The sequence below is a fragment of the Dromaius novaehollandiae genome, chromosome 2 (genome assembly GCF_036370855.1).
Source record: "Dromaius novaehollandiae isolate bDroNov1 chromosome 2, bDroNov1.hap1, whole genome shotgun sequence".
NCBI classification, from domain to species: Eukaryota; Metazoa; Chordata; class Aves; order Casuariiformes; family Dromaiidae; genus Dromaius; species Dromaius novaehollandiae.
The window spans coordinates 39,047,544-39,064,746 of record NC_088099.1 but is presented as its reverse complement, the minus strand read 5'-3'; the positions used below and the strand labels follow the sequence as shown (position 1 = coordinate 39,064,746).

The 17,203-nt window shown below is 38.6% G+C and overlaps 1 protein-coding gene across 19 annotated transcripts in view; it reads right to left on the bottom strand.

Moving 5' to 3' along the window:
* The window catches only part of OSBPL3 (oxysterol binding protein like 3), a 97,754-nt gene that overhangs the window by 35,346 nt on the left and 45,205 nt on the right, over positions 1 to 17,203 (bottom strand). For 16 of the 19 annotated variants that reach the window (XR_010387632.1, XM_064506286.1, XM_026103758.2 and 13 more), the window contains 5 exons: positions 15,062 to 15,290; positions 5,194 to 5,313; positions 4,951 to 5,004; positions 4,579 to 4,692; positions 3,524 to 3,694 (listed from right to left, as the gene is read on the bottom strand). Coding sequence is in view for 18 of the 19 variants with exons in the window: in XM_064506286.1 (XP_064362356.1) it covers positions 3,524 to 3,694; positions 4,579 to 4,692; positions 4,951 to 5,004; positions 5,194 to 5,313; positions 15,062 to 15,154 (552 nt within the window). In the remaining variant the exon portion in view is untranslated. Of the gene's footprint in view, positions 1 to 3,523; positions 3,695 to 4,578; positions 4,693 to 4,950; positions 5,005 to 5,193; positions 5,314 to 15,061; positions 15,291 to 17,203 lie in introns of those variants that run through there. The other 3 variants (XM_064506296.1, XM_064506298.1, XM_026103762.2) reach the window with 2 other exon arrangements.

Sequence of the window (17,203 nt, the reverse complement as noted above, 5' to 3'; positions counted from 1 at the left end):
AGGCGTACGATCATTGAGCATAGTATTGAGCTGGGACATCATATTGTATTAAGAAAGCTGACTACCAGCAGTCAAAAAACAGATACTAAAGGAAGCACAAAATTTGCTGAAAATTAGATTTTGAAAAATGGCAAAGGTCTGCATCAGTTAAGTCAAATTTAACACAATTAACCAGACCTGGCACAGGACCAAGGGAGGACATTCTGTTCCTTCTCTGCTCTCTCCAAAGAAGCCCCAGAAGATAAACATAACATGCACATATTTGTTGGAAGTTATTTTTTTCAGTGAAGAAAGCAAGAACTACTATATATTTTCTGAAATTTTACTCAAGGTCATGTGACTTTACCATGGATTTTGCTTGATGGTCCTTAATACATATTTGATCATACATCTCACCTGGGTAAAACCCACTATTTTGTAACCTCCCAGTAGCAAATTACAAACTGTTATCTTGTCTTCAGCAGCAGCCACTATCGGATGCTTCAGAAGATATTGGAAATTCTCCACATGAGCTAATTAAGCAGTACAATTAAACAGTTTCCAATGGTAAAAAATTTCTATGGAACACTATTATCAGTTGATAGTGGCTTAGAATGCTGCTGCCTTTTCTTGCCTAACTACAACTACTAGTCATCCAAATGCCTAATTATTTTTTGGACCTTACGAAACCTTTTGTCTTTAGTAACATCTGTATCAGGAAGTTGTACAAGATAATTACGTATTTTGTCAACATCTTATTTTAAATAAGTTTTAAACATGTTGTTCCCTTTGAAGTGCCATTACATGACACCTTTACTCTAGGGTTATGAGAAAAGCTGACTAGGTTATTTGGCTCCTCTCTAAAGAACATATACTTTACACACTTTGTTACCTCTTGGCTCACCTTGTATCAAAATCTGAGGTAGTTCTAGTTTTTAACCTATTCATAGGAAATTTCCTCTATATCTCAGTAATAGTTGCAGTAGTCTTAGTTAGCCTTTTTAAACTTACAGTATAATGACCCATCTTGAGTTGTAGGGTAAAACAAATTGTACTATCCAGGTGACTTCATTCAGTATTATGATCCCAATTTATATAGTCAGTACCAAATAGCAGTAAGCACACTTATTTTGATATTAATCTATGTAGTTTAGCTATTTCATTACTACATAAAGGTAACTCTGTGACCTTTACTAATTTATACACAAATAGTCATTGATACTGTAATAGTCATCTATACACAAATAATAATCCCAGCACCTTTCCAAACATAAGTAAACTAAATCTGTACAAGTTTTGTGAGAAAATCCCAGACTGTCTCTTCAAAACCTATTGCATATAACTAAACTCCTTTCCAGAATTCATATACATTAGGGACATGAGCAGGAAGGAAGAAGGAAAAAGGCACTGCCGAGGAAGAGGGAATGGATTCAGTTTGTGTAGCTCCACTTAGCATACTTCTGTTTTAGGTCAGCATGGCTAAGATTTAGAATACAGGTATTCTACATAAGCCTGTAGAGACACATACACCCCCTTCCCCCAGACACGAAAATTGACTAGGTGTTTCTAAAAGCAAATAAAATGCAAAGATCATTTGATTTTTTTTTTCAAAATAACCTAATTACTGCATTGATATCAACTAGCATTAACCTAGGTAAATTGGCAAACCTCCATTAACTTCAGTAAAGCTAAGGTGATTAACTGTAGCTTAAGAACTATCCCTTTCTATTTTTCACATGAAAATAAGTAAGGCTTCTTTGCAGTGCAAATCTGGATTAATAAATTAAAAGTGAATTAAAGTCTTTTATGTCAAAGAAGAAATGGTTACCTTTCCTGACAGTAAGCACAGATTTTAGATATGCTGGTCACATGGGCTTTATTTGGAGAGCACAGGCATACTGATACCATGGGGTCCTATGATCTGCCTTTGCCCCCAGTATTCTCCCTCTGCAATCTAACCATCTTGTGGGAGAAAAGGACAAAGCTGTCCCAGGAGGTTTTTCCAGTTCCTTGCAGATGCAGTGTCAGACGAGCAGGCTGTCAGAGCCACAGAGGTGCCACGGGCAGCAGCTCTTTGCAGAAGAGTGTCCCCCCGCAGGGCGAGTTACTGTTCTTTCAGCTGCCAGCTCACACAGATGCCCTCCTCGCCAGCCGCTAGCAAAAAGCTGTCCAGCCTCATACTTCTGTCTGGGAAAGCTCTTCCCCAGTTACAGGACAGTCTTTCCAAGGTGACAAAACCCCTCCAGCGTCCCATAGATAAACACTAAGCCTCATGGAGCTGACAGACTTTAGAAATATGAACATTGTTCAAATTAACACAGCTGTCCCAAGAACCAAACAATAAATTCCAATAAATACAGATTTAGCTTTGTTCAGCTAACAACCTGTTCTTTTGAAGCTGGGGACACACACTTAAGTAAGAGAGATGCTGGCTGGTCTCTAGTAGTCTCTCAGGGTAAAAAGGAGACATGCAAGCACTCCAGACACCTTTTCTTACAGTTTTGTTACTGTCAATATTTGGGCATGTAGCGCAAAGCTTGGTGTTTCCCAAGGCAAAAAGGACACTTGGGGGAAAGCATAATGGGTTGGTTTACACGGCATTCCTAAACAGCCCCCTAAAACGCTCTACAGAGAGAATCCTTAGCAAAGGCCTAAAACCCTTTTAAGCAGAAGTGTTACGCTGTTTCCACAAGCAAGTGTTGATAAATACGTTACTAACAGCTCAGAAGAAATCCCATCAATCCAGGGAGGTGACAGCAGGAGGAAAATTCTTGAGCTATGGGTGTGGTGTGAAACAAGCCCACGCAGAACATACACCGATATAGGTAAGGGAACAAAAACCCCAGCTAGGCGACAAATAAAGCACCTATGCTATGCTATGTCAGCCAGCCAGTGTGCAGGCTGTTTGCGGATGCAGATTGTGTCCAGGCAAAAGTAGCAGTCATGGCTTTTAGCCAAAAAGGAGCGCGTGGCTGGCTGGACCCACCCAGACCACACATCCACCCACAGCACAATCCTTGCATTCACTTGAACAATGCTTCTACCTCAGTTAAAAATATAAACAGTAGTCACAGATGACGGCTCTAGAATAACACTAACGTACTGCTCAGGTAAGTACAGTCCGATGTATTAATGTAGACAGTGAGAAGTCTTACTAGCTAGAAAATAAATGGAAAAAAGCCAAAAGAAAAAAACATCTAGCTGAATGTTCTTCTGTGCCCCACACTATCATTCATCAGAACATATTAGACAATGATGTATGTCTCAAATTTTATAATGTTGTCTTATTGTTTTAATGAAGTAAATTATATTTTCATGATGACTTTTAAACCTGGATATTAAGTTAGAGTCCTCAATTTTTAGCAGCATCACATACAAAACTACCTGGGAGCAAATCCATAAATAACACCATTTTGCTCTTGACATTTTACATCATAACTTAAATCCAGCTGCAAACTTTCATTATGTTCTTTACTTTATAAACACAAGTCAGGCTAATTTAATCCCTGATGAAAGCTCGTTATCTATAAATCACAACCATTACCTTTCTACTTGGTGCAGAATCACACACACTAGGGACAGAATCCGCAGTAGAAGACACAGGGAAGAAAAGATTACTGACATCATGGGGAAACATGGAGATTTCGTTCTGACGATACATTCTGTGATGACGAAGTTTTGCTACCCACTCGTCAAACAATTCCTGAGATTTCACCTACACAAAATTTCAAGTTTTAGAAAATTCACATTCAAAATTATTAACAAAAAACCCTGATGTATTTTCTGCCTACTAGGCAGCTAGCATGGCCAACTTTTATTGGCAAGATATCAGTTAAGTTTTTCTAACGATGCTCCTACTAAGGACATTCTATATGAGCTTGAACACAACAGAAAATTAGTCATAGGATAAATTCAAGAGAAGGAAGTTTCAATTACCGTAGTTACGACTAAAGAGGAACGCTACTCACTTCTAGAATGGAAGAAATGGCATAACAAAAATATTTACTTTATCATTTCATAGCTGTCATTTTTTAAGATTTAGCAAAGTTTAACCAAGCATTAATGGAATTTTGATTTTGGTGAGGAAATCATCACATCATCAACCTCTAATCAAACCATTTTATTACACAAGAAAGGATAGACAAGTCTACACCTTTGACTGTACAGAAAACTCTCTGCAGATAGGATGAACAGCATGATACCACTACTGAAAGTAAAAGCAGTTGTGCAATAAAGGCATAACCTTTGCTGAAAAAATGCTGAATGAAAAAAGCTGCTCAACATGAGGCATCTTCCAAGTTTCTATTCAAAGAATAATTTTGTAACAGAGTTACTGACTATGGGACAGTATAATAAAGCCTCCCAAATTATAAAGTGTAAAACTTGCCTGCTGTGGCTAAAATCAAAGTTATCACTGTAATTAATAGACCTCCTCCTATTAAAAAAGAAAAAAAAAAAAAAAGAGAGACAGTGCAGGCAAGAGTGAGCAAAAGTGCATGCAAAAGTGAGAGAAGTTGCGTACTCCTTTATACACACTCAATGTTGTTGTTATACTCCCACAATTCTGGGAGCAAGGTTAAAACGATCTTGAAGACCTACCTTCAGATGGTATATCTGCTCTTCTGTATCCAAATCTATACATTTTGTTGATTTCTTTACAGACATCACAGAAAGTCCAACATCAATACAGCCATGAAGCTTCCCTCTTTCTATCTGCAGAAAATAAAATAAAACAACCCCCCAACAGAAAACAAAAAAATAGCATTCATAGTAAAACCCTATGATTACTCTGGTATGGAGCAAAAGGACATAACTGCTAGAACCATCATTTCCCCCCGCCCCCTGCTTCAACCTTGTATTTAGAACTGTTCAAACTTTATTTTCCCTTCCCAACAATATGGAAATAGTAATATTTGAGATAAAATAATGTATTTTATTTATAATGGCCCTAAAGGGTTTATGACTACTTACGTCAGCTTTGCATTTAGAATATTTCAAAATCCCTCTGTCCAAAAAGAAGTATCTCTGTAAGCAGAAAAGCAGAGAAGTCTTTTAAAAAATAATAACAATAAAGAAAAAGCATCAGGAAACAACTTACATATTTTCCTAAGAGAACGCATTCTCTACTCCTAAATAATCTTTTTGTAATGACAACATGCCATGCAAGTCAAGTTCACATGGCATCAGGCTTTCAAAGACACATTTCTTTCCTACCTTGTGCCAGCCTTTCAAAGGCCATTTCCTCTTTTTCAGCAAGCAGCCTTCTTGCTTCTGTGGTTCTTGGGTACAATTCATTGCTCCCCGGAGTCCTTCGACAATTTCCCAGCTGTCCTGCTTAAACAGAAAATCCAAACCTACATCTTATTTCTTCCAAAGAACAGAATTGTTAGGAGAGATTCATGAAGGAAAAGGCTGTACATAAAAGGAAACAAAAGGATGTTGAAATCTAACCTTAGATCCTTCTTTATTCTTTGTTACTTACCTCCCAAGAGACCTGATTCTCTTTCAGACTGAGACAATATAAACTAAGCAAAATGCTATTTTTCTGATACCATCTCTCTGCTGAATGTACACACTTACCAGAATTTTATATATATATCTCTCTCTCTACTTACAAATACTCACAGAGCATAGCCGCGGGCTAGCCACAGTTTAGCATAAAAAGCTTTCTGCCGTCATGGGCAGAAATAGCCTATGCTAAAAGGACACGTTTTGCAGGTTATGAGGTAGAAGTAAAAGACTGAAAATGAAGACCTTTTCTGTTATGTTTGTTTGACTGTAGTCAGCAACTCAAGGTTTTGCTTTTTGCTGTGAATTGCTGTCTTCCTAAAGTAAAAGAGTAAAAAAATACACAAATGAAAAAGCCAGGGAAAAAGCCAATGCAAGTACTATGAGGAACACGATGTAAAGGCACAGAATGAAAAATAAACACCACTCTTCATCATAGAAATCTCTAATCTAAAGAAGATCTCTCTTTTCTGATATGAACAACTCTAAATGAAAGACCCTGCAGCAACATACTATACAGAACAAAATAAATCTCATGGTATTTTTAAAGTTCTTACTTACCAAAAAGTTGCTAATGACAATATAACACAAATTTTAATCTTTCTGATCTGAAATCTCACTCATATAAATTATCTCTCACCAGCTATCACAGGATTTGACAGAACTAGAAATTATTATTAACTGATAGAAAACTGCATGTGCTAGCACCATTGCCATATAGGTGAAAGAGACAGAGATCATCATTCTAACCTGTAGAATTTAATTATATAAAGGACTAGTATGAAGCACTAAAGGAAAAACAGAACTATACCAGGTAGGCGAATATTTGTGGGCCTCCACATAAATTACGCAGAGAAGTATTCCCCATAAAACTCCACTGACCCAAAAGCTCCAAAACAAAAATAGGAAAATCTGCAGTGTGCTAGCAGTCCTCCTCTATCCACCCCTAGCTACAAGCAGCTCTAAGCTGCTGACATGGGAGAGTTTGGGGAGTTTTTCTGCACTTTTAGTATGAAAAAAGAAATCCCTGTTAAAAGTTCACTTTGGACTCATGCTATTTTTCCTTTGATAGAGAGAAGACAGTACTTAAAACTAATAAAAAAAAGTTACAGAATTTAGAGACATTCACTCTTCAAACACACTTCCTCCCATTTAATTCTGTAAGTGCAAAAAATGCAATAGTCTACCCCTAGACTCCTTAAAAGGGGGGTGGGAGAGAGAGAGAGGCAGGCAGACAGGCAACATGCTCATTACCAGAGCAACAAAGCACACCAGCAAACCATCCTGAAACAGGCCTTCGTTAAACAGCTCGTTAAACTCTCATTTGCCCATGTTCCTGGGGGTACTACTCTGTTTTATTACTACTCTCCTTGCACTGCACCTGAGGAACAAACTGCAAGGACAGTCTGCTTCCCTGGATGGGAGTTCATCCTGCCAGCACTGCGCAACAGGCCACAGGCAGCAGAAATGGGAGGCTGAGCATCTCCCATCATTACATACCTGAGAAGAACACCCAATGTCATTCTGCCACCTGAAGGTAAGCCAAAATTGCAGCTGTCCTAAATGAAGTTGTTATCATAGCAAACACCTTGTGCCCTTACAGCTTTCTGTTTTATTCTTGGCAGTTTTGTAATAAGTAGTTCCTTTATTCCTTCCAACTTGGAATATTTTTGATGGCTACTTAAATACCGTTATTTTCAGCCAACAGTCATAAATTCACATTTTCCCCTATTGAAAATCAGAAGTTATACTCCATATTCTTTACTTTTGATCTTCCTTTATTTGGGACTCGTAATTCTCAATAATCATCAACCCTTTCCTGCTCTGGCACAAGGACATCACATCTGGGAACAGAGAAGTCACTCAGACACCAGGAGCAAGTGGCTTGAAGGGAGAAAAAAACCCGTTCGGGCTGGGTCTCGGCTGCAGCTCCAGCACATCAGCCCAGCACAAGCTGGGGCGCTGCACGCTGCTCTTGCCTGCTGCTAGGCACCAACAGCACAACAAGTCTTTTGCAGGGTGAAGCGGGCAGACAATGAAGCAGAGCATCAGCTCGTGCCCTCAGCATGACAGTTAAGTGGAGTCTGCTAGCTGCAGTTTGACAGCTATTCAAGTACAAAGCCAGCTACAAGCCACAACAATTATGGACTTTTCTTTTTTGGCACAGTACTCCAGTCCACGATCTTGAAAACAAAACAAAAAAAAACACAAACAAAAGTGTTTCACCATCTCTTTTGCCATAAATGGAAATATTAGGCCACTAAATGTGTGTGGCTTTGGATTTTTATTCCCTTGTTCGAGATTATAATAATCACAAACATTGGGACTGTTAAAATGATATTCCAAGATGCTGATTTCTATCATCAAATATGGTATAATGTCATAAAACTAATAATTTTACAGATTCCTATAAAACTAAGTAGCATGCAACAGATCATTCTCCACTTTGCTCTGAAGTTTTTCACTGCAGTGAAATCCCATCAGTATATCACTGCCTGGGAAGTCAGTGGTCCATCCCCCCACCAGAGCACTCGCCTCTTGCCCAGCATCCTCCAACATGGCTTTCGGGGAACTTGCAGCCAGCAGTCCCAGCAGAAGTACCCACAGCCCCACAGGCTGGAAAAGGAAAAGGCATTGCTCCATATCCAGACCTACCAATGGGCCAATCCAGCTCCCAAAACAGGGTGCAGTGACAATCACAGGTATTTTTCTTTCAACAATTTGATTCTCTTCCCTTTACAACTGGGAAAAATCTGTTACATAACCTTGGCTCATTTTGCAACATTAGTGCAGTGCCAAAACATCCTTTAGGCTAGTGTACTGGAAGCATAAAAAAAAAATAAAGAAAAGAAAATAAAGAAAAAAATCTCATTTTAATCTCACCAGGTCACATTTTCATGCAGTAACTAGATGCTTCCTGGCCAAGAACAATAGTTTATAACCTGCAAAAATGGAAACACTACTTGTAATACAGTTACAAATGAAAGCTTGACAGCAGTTGCTGTTTGGGGCAAGAAACTGATTTTACTATTCGTATTAACTGAGCAACAGCTGAACTGACTGCTGCAAAAGGGTCCGTGTGTGGACAAAATTTCCTCTCCTCAGGAAGCATGTTCTACTAAATGAGCCAATAAAAAAAACTAATCTTGACATTGACTGATTTCAAATCAGTAGCTTTGAAAAAGGTAAATATTTTTAAAAAGTGAGAAAGCTGAAGGATTTGATTAAGAACTAATGAGAGTACCTACAAGTTTAAAAAGAACAGTGTGTTCCTGTATGGTGTTTTTCCCCTTCTTGAAACTGGCCAGAAAAGCTTAAAAGTTCTTTTGCCTGATTCTGCCAAAAGCAGCTTACCAGGCAGGCAGTTTCCATTGCCTTAGCTAAAACATGTTAAACTGCAGTCCCCAAACACGTAATTTTTCCACTGAAAATGGATCTGATAGCAGTCAGGACTACTGAACCGTAGATCCTTTATAATATTCTAGCATTAATCCTAATGCAGCAAGTTTCCTGAACACTGGATCCAATTCTCATGGACTTTTGCTAAGCTTCAGAGCAACATACAATTGACAGAGGTCAGCTTGTGGGAGAAAAGCAGATCCATGCTACATGGAAGTGAGAAAAAAAGACGCAGCTGAGAGATGGCTCAACCAGCTACATTCACCTGGAATATATCCGGTTCAGGTAAAAAGCTCAGGTAAAACCTTTAAATACAGAGCACATCCTGGTCTGCATCATGCATAAAATTTTGTCTGGGCCTCTCCTGCATTCCAGGAGCAAGACATCTCCTACAAGCTCCTGTAGGAGAGCCACATTTCTCACTGTTCCGCTAGTCCCCAAGGGGGCCACGACAGTTTTTTTTTTTTTTTTTTTTGCGCTAATAACAGTTTTTTAGTAAGAGTGAAAACAGGAGGAAGAGCTGAAGCAGAAGCACTGCTTGGGTCCCAGCAGAGACCGAAGGAGCCTCTTACGATATAGTTACGTGCCATGCTCACTGCACTAAATGTGATCCTACCAAACTGCAGATGAGAAGTCTCCTACTCACATTTCTGCCTTGTCCTCTGGGAACCTCATGCTTCTTCAATTGCAAACTTTAGTTAGAGGAAGTTTTAGAGCCAGCTGAAGTAGATCCTTTTAGAAGCACAAGGAGTTCTTAATAAACCTCCAAGATGCCAAGGAATGACAGGGAACAGCAGAGAGAATTAACAGTTTGGGGGAATTGTTAGATAACCACAAGACACAGCCCTGAAACAAGAACAGGCATTTATTTGGTCCTGTATCACATCCATCTAGCCAGAAAAGTCAAATCTTCCCTGTCTGAACCCCCAAATTCCCATAGTTTTCAAAACACTGCTGCTGTGACTGGTTTTGGATCCATTTTGCTCTTGACCCAAACCCTGTAAGATCTTGATCAATACTTTGTTTTGAAAGAGAGATCTGACATCTTGTTTAATGAAAGAGAAGTTTCAGTTGCTATTGCTGGGATCAGCTGCAAAAGAAAAGAAAACTGCTCATTCTCTAAAATTAAGGCAAATGACTCAGACTGGTTGGTTATCATCTGTTCTCATCTGTCTGAAATAGCAGAAGAGCAAATTGGAAATACAGGATTTCCTGAAAGCTGCTGGAAGCATTTAGATTATGCTCCATTTTGCCGATTCTTATCCCGCAGCAATGAACTGAAAAAATACCCCATATCATAGTGATAAAATAACATAAAAAAGCCACAGCTGAATGGCATTAATAACACTGGCATAGGCCTAATGTAATGGGACAATATCTGCACAAAATGATCACTGTGTTTGCTGCCTGAGACAGGAATTTCAGTCCAGGCGAAAGGAGGGATATACTATCGTTACTTCTCTCCAATCCAGAGGTCCTCATTTCAGATCAGCACTGGAAATTTGTATTGTAGTTGCTACTTGGGTTATATCTGCTCTGTGGCTGAAAAAGAAAGAAAAAAAAATCCAAACCACACACTTTGGTCTTCAGAGATAAGTCTGTCATTAGATAACTATTTTCTTTATTTAATGAACTAAAAGCATCCTGATTTTACGCAATAGTCTGTACCATACAACTCCTCAAGGCCATAAATTATTTCAGGAGAAGGAATGAAGTAATGAGTTTGAATGGCTCTCAAACTGATGCTTGCTCTTGTAGTTCCTTGAACAAAATAGATGAGCGCACCAGACTTTCTTCCAGTGTAAAATGCAGTCAGTTGTATTGCATATTTTAAAGTGCCAAAAATAGAATGCTGCTTTGTGGAGGATAAGGGTTTGCATCAGCTGCAGCTAAAGCATTTATTACGGTTCATAAAATTGGCAGAAGTGATTTAATTTTCTTTTTCAGGACATGAGATTTTTTTTAAGCAGTTCTCCTGTCATAAAGCTTTTCCCTACTGTTATCTATTTAAAAAAATTGGTTAACATATTAGACTTTAAAAATTACTACCATAATATATCTTCTTTTGATCATAGGTCAATTTAAATTTAAAGATGATCAACAACAGCTTTCCTTCCTCACAAAAAAACAGTTACAACTGTGGCTCTGTGGCAGACACCCTTTTATGTGACTGAAGCAGATAGGGGAGAAAATAGCACAGGGGTGGATGTGGCAGTAGCCTCCTCCCTATTTTGGGGCTTTAAGGTGAACTTAGTGGAAAAGGACTAACTGTCAGTGTCTCCAGGTCACGCTACATGTGTGTTGCACTTGGCAAAAAAAGGACACTAAGATTAGCAAAGGACAAAATAGGTCTCTCAGAGTCCTGCAGCACTGCTTAAATCAAGTCTTCCGTGTGACAGTGTACCAACTTATGCATCACAGGATTCTACTGCAGCATTTTCGTGTTGCTCTGCAGGGAGCAATAACCAAATTTTAGCAGACACTGGAACCCCAGAGGCAGCCTGATACCAGCACAATTCCATACCCCAACCTCAAGATACTACTTGCTCCTTGGTGCCAGTGCGTACCTCCAATGGAGCCCCTGCTTCCGAAAACAGGGAGGCTCACAACTCAGACCTCACTGATTCTGCAAAATATCTAGCACAGTACTTTTACTCCTGAGCTTTTCAGAGTTTCTTTCCACTTAATCAGATTAAAAGAACTGCCTTGTCAGATAAGCAGCACAGCCCTTTCGGCAAAACAGGAAGAAGCACCCAGGCAGATCTGTTGCTACCTAGAAAGCAAAGAGGAGCCCAGATCTGAAGGTGCCCAACAGGGGCATGAATGTTTGCAGGAAGAGTAAGTAGTATTCCATGGAACTGGAAGACAAAAGAATGAATATCATACTTACCTTCCACTCAGCACAGCACACAGAAAAATTATTTACTTTCAGGACACTGCTAACAAAACATCGGTGTTAAATTGTATTGTTTTCTTCCAGGGCTTACAAATCAAAATTCTGCTAGAGCTAAGTTGTGCATATGGTACTTTTTTGGTTTGAAATAAGGAGTTCTTACTGGTTTTTTGTTTGTTTATTTTTAAAGTTTTACAGAACTTTACACAGTTGGCCTTCTCTTAATAGAAGACCTAAGTATTGTCATTTAAACCAACATGCAAATGAAAAGGACAAATTAACCCTCAGACAAAGACATCACTCATCCACAGTCTTGTCAGCCCTGAGCAGGTGGGTATTAGTAGGGGTGGACTGGGAAGCTCCAACTCAGTCCAAGAGGCTGAGTGCAAAAGCAGCAATTAATGATATAAACAATACTACTCGATCAAATGTAACAAGAAATCTTCTGGGGGAAAGGGAGGCTGAGAAAGATCTTGATTTCCTTGCTACCTAGAGCAAAAATTCAAGCCTTATACTAGTAAAACAAGGGTATACTTCACAAGACATCTTTATAACTTGCAAGACTAGAAACTTTCTGGGAGCAGAAGGCAGAAGAGAACTGTTCTTCAGCCAAAGGACTGCTGTGTCCAGGCTGGTAAGTCAGTCTTGCAGAGTACCGCCTGTGCTAATCCTAAAGGTCTATCTTTCCACATGCAGCAAAGACGACTATTTATCAAAACATTCACTAAAACATGCTACCAACACAAACTACAATAAATAAATTTTAAAAACATAAGGGAAAAAAATAATCAGCACAATTTTTTTTCAAGTAAATCTCCAGACAGAGTGTATATTGATTGTACAGGATATTTAAATCTTTGTTTTCTCCAGCAAAACAGTTTGTTCTGCAAACTGCATGACAACTTCAATGTGAAGAATAAGTCATGTATAAAACACCAAAAGCATCAGGGAATTAAGGAAGGAACAGCAATAGCACAGCCATGCATATAAACACTGACAATTCAGGAAAAAAAAATCATGATTTAGAATTAATTAATTGGATTCTTTATTCCTCCTTTCTAGATTTAGCTAGATTGAGGGAGGACCTCTTGATCACTTCAGCAAGGACTAGATGCAAAAAAAGTTACAGTGTAAGTATCTAATCTAGGAAGTTACTACATTTGGCAAAGGAAGGAGTAGAGGAGGTATTGAAGAATCCCCTACAAGTATTAGAAGTCCTCATTAAGAAAAAAAACAAAAAAGAAAAAACAAATATAAGCGGAGCCTTAAGAAGTACATGTAACTTCTGAAAAACGTGTTTCTAAATTCTCTGCTCGCTTTACATTGGTCAGAGCTTTTAGCATTACTTAGTTATCTTTTCACAGCATACAAGCAGCAACATGAACTCCCCCAACTTCTGTGAGCTTGGTTTTGTCATTAACAGAAGACACAGACAAGTCATTTAACTGATGTGCCTCAGGTTCCCTAGATGCAGAAGTACACTGTTACTTACTTGGTGCTGCAATGACCAATTACGAAAAGAAGAGAAATACTGAAACATTAATCATAGCAGAGACACCTAGCACCCTGCTCCATATTACCACGAGGAAACAAAAACTAGGTTGCCTTCAGTATACATTGGGAAACGACCCACTTTATACCTCATTTAACTTGATCTGATAGGTGTAAGAGGCAACTTACCATCTGCCTGACTATAATAAATGAGCATGGATGTACCAAAATTACGAATAAAACAGTAAGTTGCATTCTCTCACCTCTGTCAGCTATACTTTGCATTTTTGTACAGCCTATCAAAGGCTACAAATCCAGAAAGAGACAACGCGCTATTAAACCTTACTAAATTAATCCCTTCCTCCAAAGAAAGGGTGTGAGAACTTTTGTTCCTTTGGATAAGAAATGGGACAGGCTAGTGATATAATTACTGGACAAGGAAGCTGAGCTATTCAATAGATTTGGTAGTTAAATGGAAGTGAGGGGACTTTTTACAGAAATGCCCTCTGTGTAAGTATAAGTGCTTTTACTGGCTACGTAACATACTAGTGGATTTAGTCATGGTCATATAAATCTTATTATTAAAATACTATATAACATCACTTGATTGACATTAGTTGTTGGAACAGACAATACTCAGGTTTTAAATTACACTTTTTTTGAGGTTATCTCATATTGAGGATATGAGAAAAATAATATTGCAAGAAACCAAAAGAGTACCCTGAAAGCAAGGATTTCCTTGTGCAGTGTCCTAGAAATGCATAACATTTCCTACAATCACAGCACTTTAAGGGCAGAAGCTATTCAGAAATTTGTCTGCCTTTCCAGTTATGCATGCAGGGCCAGAGGTCCCAGAAAAGCAGGTGCTATTTCAAAACACAGCTGAGGTCTGCAAAGCTTTCAGGGGACTTAGATGTTCAAATCCAATTAAAATTTCAACCAGAGGCAGCTTCAAAAGCTCCACTAAGCCAGCATCTGTACAAATAAAACTTTATGTCAAGCATGCTGCTCATGTTCTTTTTGCAAGCATGGCTGGATTGTGTTTAAAGCTTAATTCTCAGTGTGGCTGCAGGTCAATTTTTCTTGACCACGCACAAGAGCCGTCTTCAACACAGTCTCACTTGTCAGGTACAAACGCTCCTAAGTTTTAAAACTGTAAAATTAAAAACATAGCATAAATAATAATTTCTGCAGAAAACAAAGCATGGGTTTGGCTTTCATACAGTATCAGGCATCCAGATGCATCATACTACGCATTTTCTTAGCTGCAGTTCTACAGCACAAATCAGCACTTTTGGGTACGTTTTCAGTTTCAATGGGGGCTCTATGTCAAGTTTCAGAAAAATGCATTCTCTTTCACACATGCATGCACACCTTTCCCTGGAAACTTGAAACAAGCAGAGCAAATATACAATATTCTACCACAGAAGTGGTACATTCTAGGGAAGATTTGGGATTTCAGGATCAAAGAAACCAAGCGTCTTCAGCAGCAATATTTCACTATAAAAGCAGCTTACATATAATGAGATAAAAATTTGAATTAACTGTTAATCATTCCAGTTTTACAACTGCCTGATATCCAGTAACATGTGTTTACTGCACTTGACTGAAAACAAGAAGCTATCACCAGCAAAAACAGAAAACAGAAGAAGGAAACGTAGAAACAACAAGATAAAACAAGCAATCAATAGGAAAACAAAATTTAAGAGAGTCACTGATACCCAAAAGCAAAAGTAACACCCAATCTTGATCATTTTTTGAGTTTGGTGTGGGGGGGAAAAGTTGTATTACCTGACGACTTCCTTGCTTGGAGGAGCAGCTGCTCGTACTCCTTGAAGGAGACAACATTTTCTGGGATGCACTAAGGCTCTTTTCTTCATTCATGATTCAAGACAATTTGTTTCACAAACTCAGTTAGAACACTGTTAAAAGGGCATTAAGGAAATGTATCGGAAGACTCCTGAGAGAAATGCAGGACTTATCCTTTACCCAACGCATGATCTGCATCTCATTGGAATTCCTGAAAGGGAGAAAAAAACAACAACAAAAAAACAGATTAATTGAACACAGTTTCTTACTGTCATCCTGCAACATGAATCAAGAAATCATAATAAAGCCCTTGGTAGCATAAACTGACTGCATTACTGTACACGATTAGAAATTAATTCAACAAATGCTTTAGGGTAATTTTCAAGCATCAAATAGGAACAACGACTACTTTGGATTCTAAACACATGCTTTAATTATCGTTACTTATGTAGAACACAATTGAAGTACAATATCAAACATCTTTTTAAAGATTTAAACTCATAGTCAAAAAAACTAACAAAGATGCACAGAATATGATTAATATCTATATAGAAATGGCTGAAGCATTCTCAACGCAAACCTAGAGCTCTGCACAACTAATCCTACCTGGAATCAGAAATTTGTAACTAGTGTCATATTCATTTTCTAAGTCAGCGACTGGAAGAATAATTAATAGTTCGTTTAATAACAGTGGTGGCTGCAGCATGTGCAAATAAAAGCTATGCCAGTAACTTCAAATAACGGATTTCCAGTGCAGACAAGAGTTGCCATAGTAACTGCACTTTTTTTTTTTTTTTAAACCAAATAGAGGACATAACAAAAGGGTGATGCTTTCCAAAACTCTGGGGAAGAGGGTGTGGGCCTTTGCAAGTTGTATATCACTTTAGATTTTACTGTTTGGGGCAAGGAAGTTGCACATTACGAAGGGTGAAAGAACCACCTAGGGAGGTAAGGCAGTTTCCAGGAAGAGGATGGAAATCCCATTTCTGATGTAAGGAGGTTTAACTTCAGAGTCTGCTTGCTCAGACTCATACCTATGTACCATACTGAACCAGGCTCACTCGATATTGAATAGCATTCATTTTTTCTTGAAGAGGCTCAAAAATCTATTCCAAGAGAAGCAGCATTTTAAGATCCCTAATGAAATTCTTTACGTATATTTTAAGAATTCAACTTCCCCTTTTTAAAAAGCAGATGCTGTATTTAAGATGAAGACAACAGCATGTCACAGAAACATCTCTCCCTACTGCTACAGTTTGCAAATTTATGCTGAACAATAGTGATGAGACAGTCCCAGTCTCCAAAAGTCACGCGAGAAAGAAAGCTCTGCTAAGACTATTTACTGGTGAGTCACTTTGGCAGTTATTTCCAGTAACCATCAGATACAAAGTCAACAAGTACAATACAAGAACTTAAAAACAAAACAGCACAGTGAGGTGGTAGCGAGGTGAACCAAGCCTTGTGTACAGATTTTACACTTAAAGTACTACCAAAATTAGGAGTAGTGCATGTTGGAGAAGGTATATTCTCTTCCTATCTGGAAGACAAATTTTCCACATGGCATTTCACTCAGGACCATCACTCAAGGACTTGTTTTAGCTCACTTTCTGCAGGTTTTAAGCTGCTCACGAAGCATAAAACATGACTTTCCTGATCAGGAGGTCCAAGCTGCATTTAGTAAAACAGTTTAATGGCAATATCTCTATTTACAAGCAGAGGTCAAATATTCAGGACAGGAATCTAAAGATGTTTTGGAGAAACTCATAGTTCAGATAACCCCTTGAAAGCACCATTCAGCAAGGCTTTTACTAATACACATGGTTTACTCAGTAGGCAACACTGTCTTCTTCACTGCTCTTCAGAAGAAGCAATTTATCCCTTTATTTCCACTGTTGATTACCTAGCGTTCTGGCAGAGATTAGCACACTTCATGAGGAGAAACAGGCAGCTAATTTGCAGCTAAATGCACTGAGAGTTACTGTTGTTGGGACCTTGTGAGTACATCCCTAGGGCATGCTGATATAAATTATATGCCCCCCTCCCTTGCCCATTTCAAATGCACAGCACAATGGAGGTGATGTCCCGGAAGTTTCAGGTAACTGAAAAAATAACCAGAGGTATCAC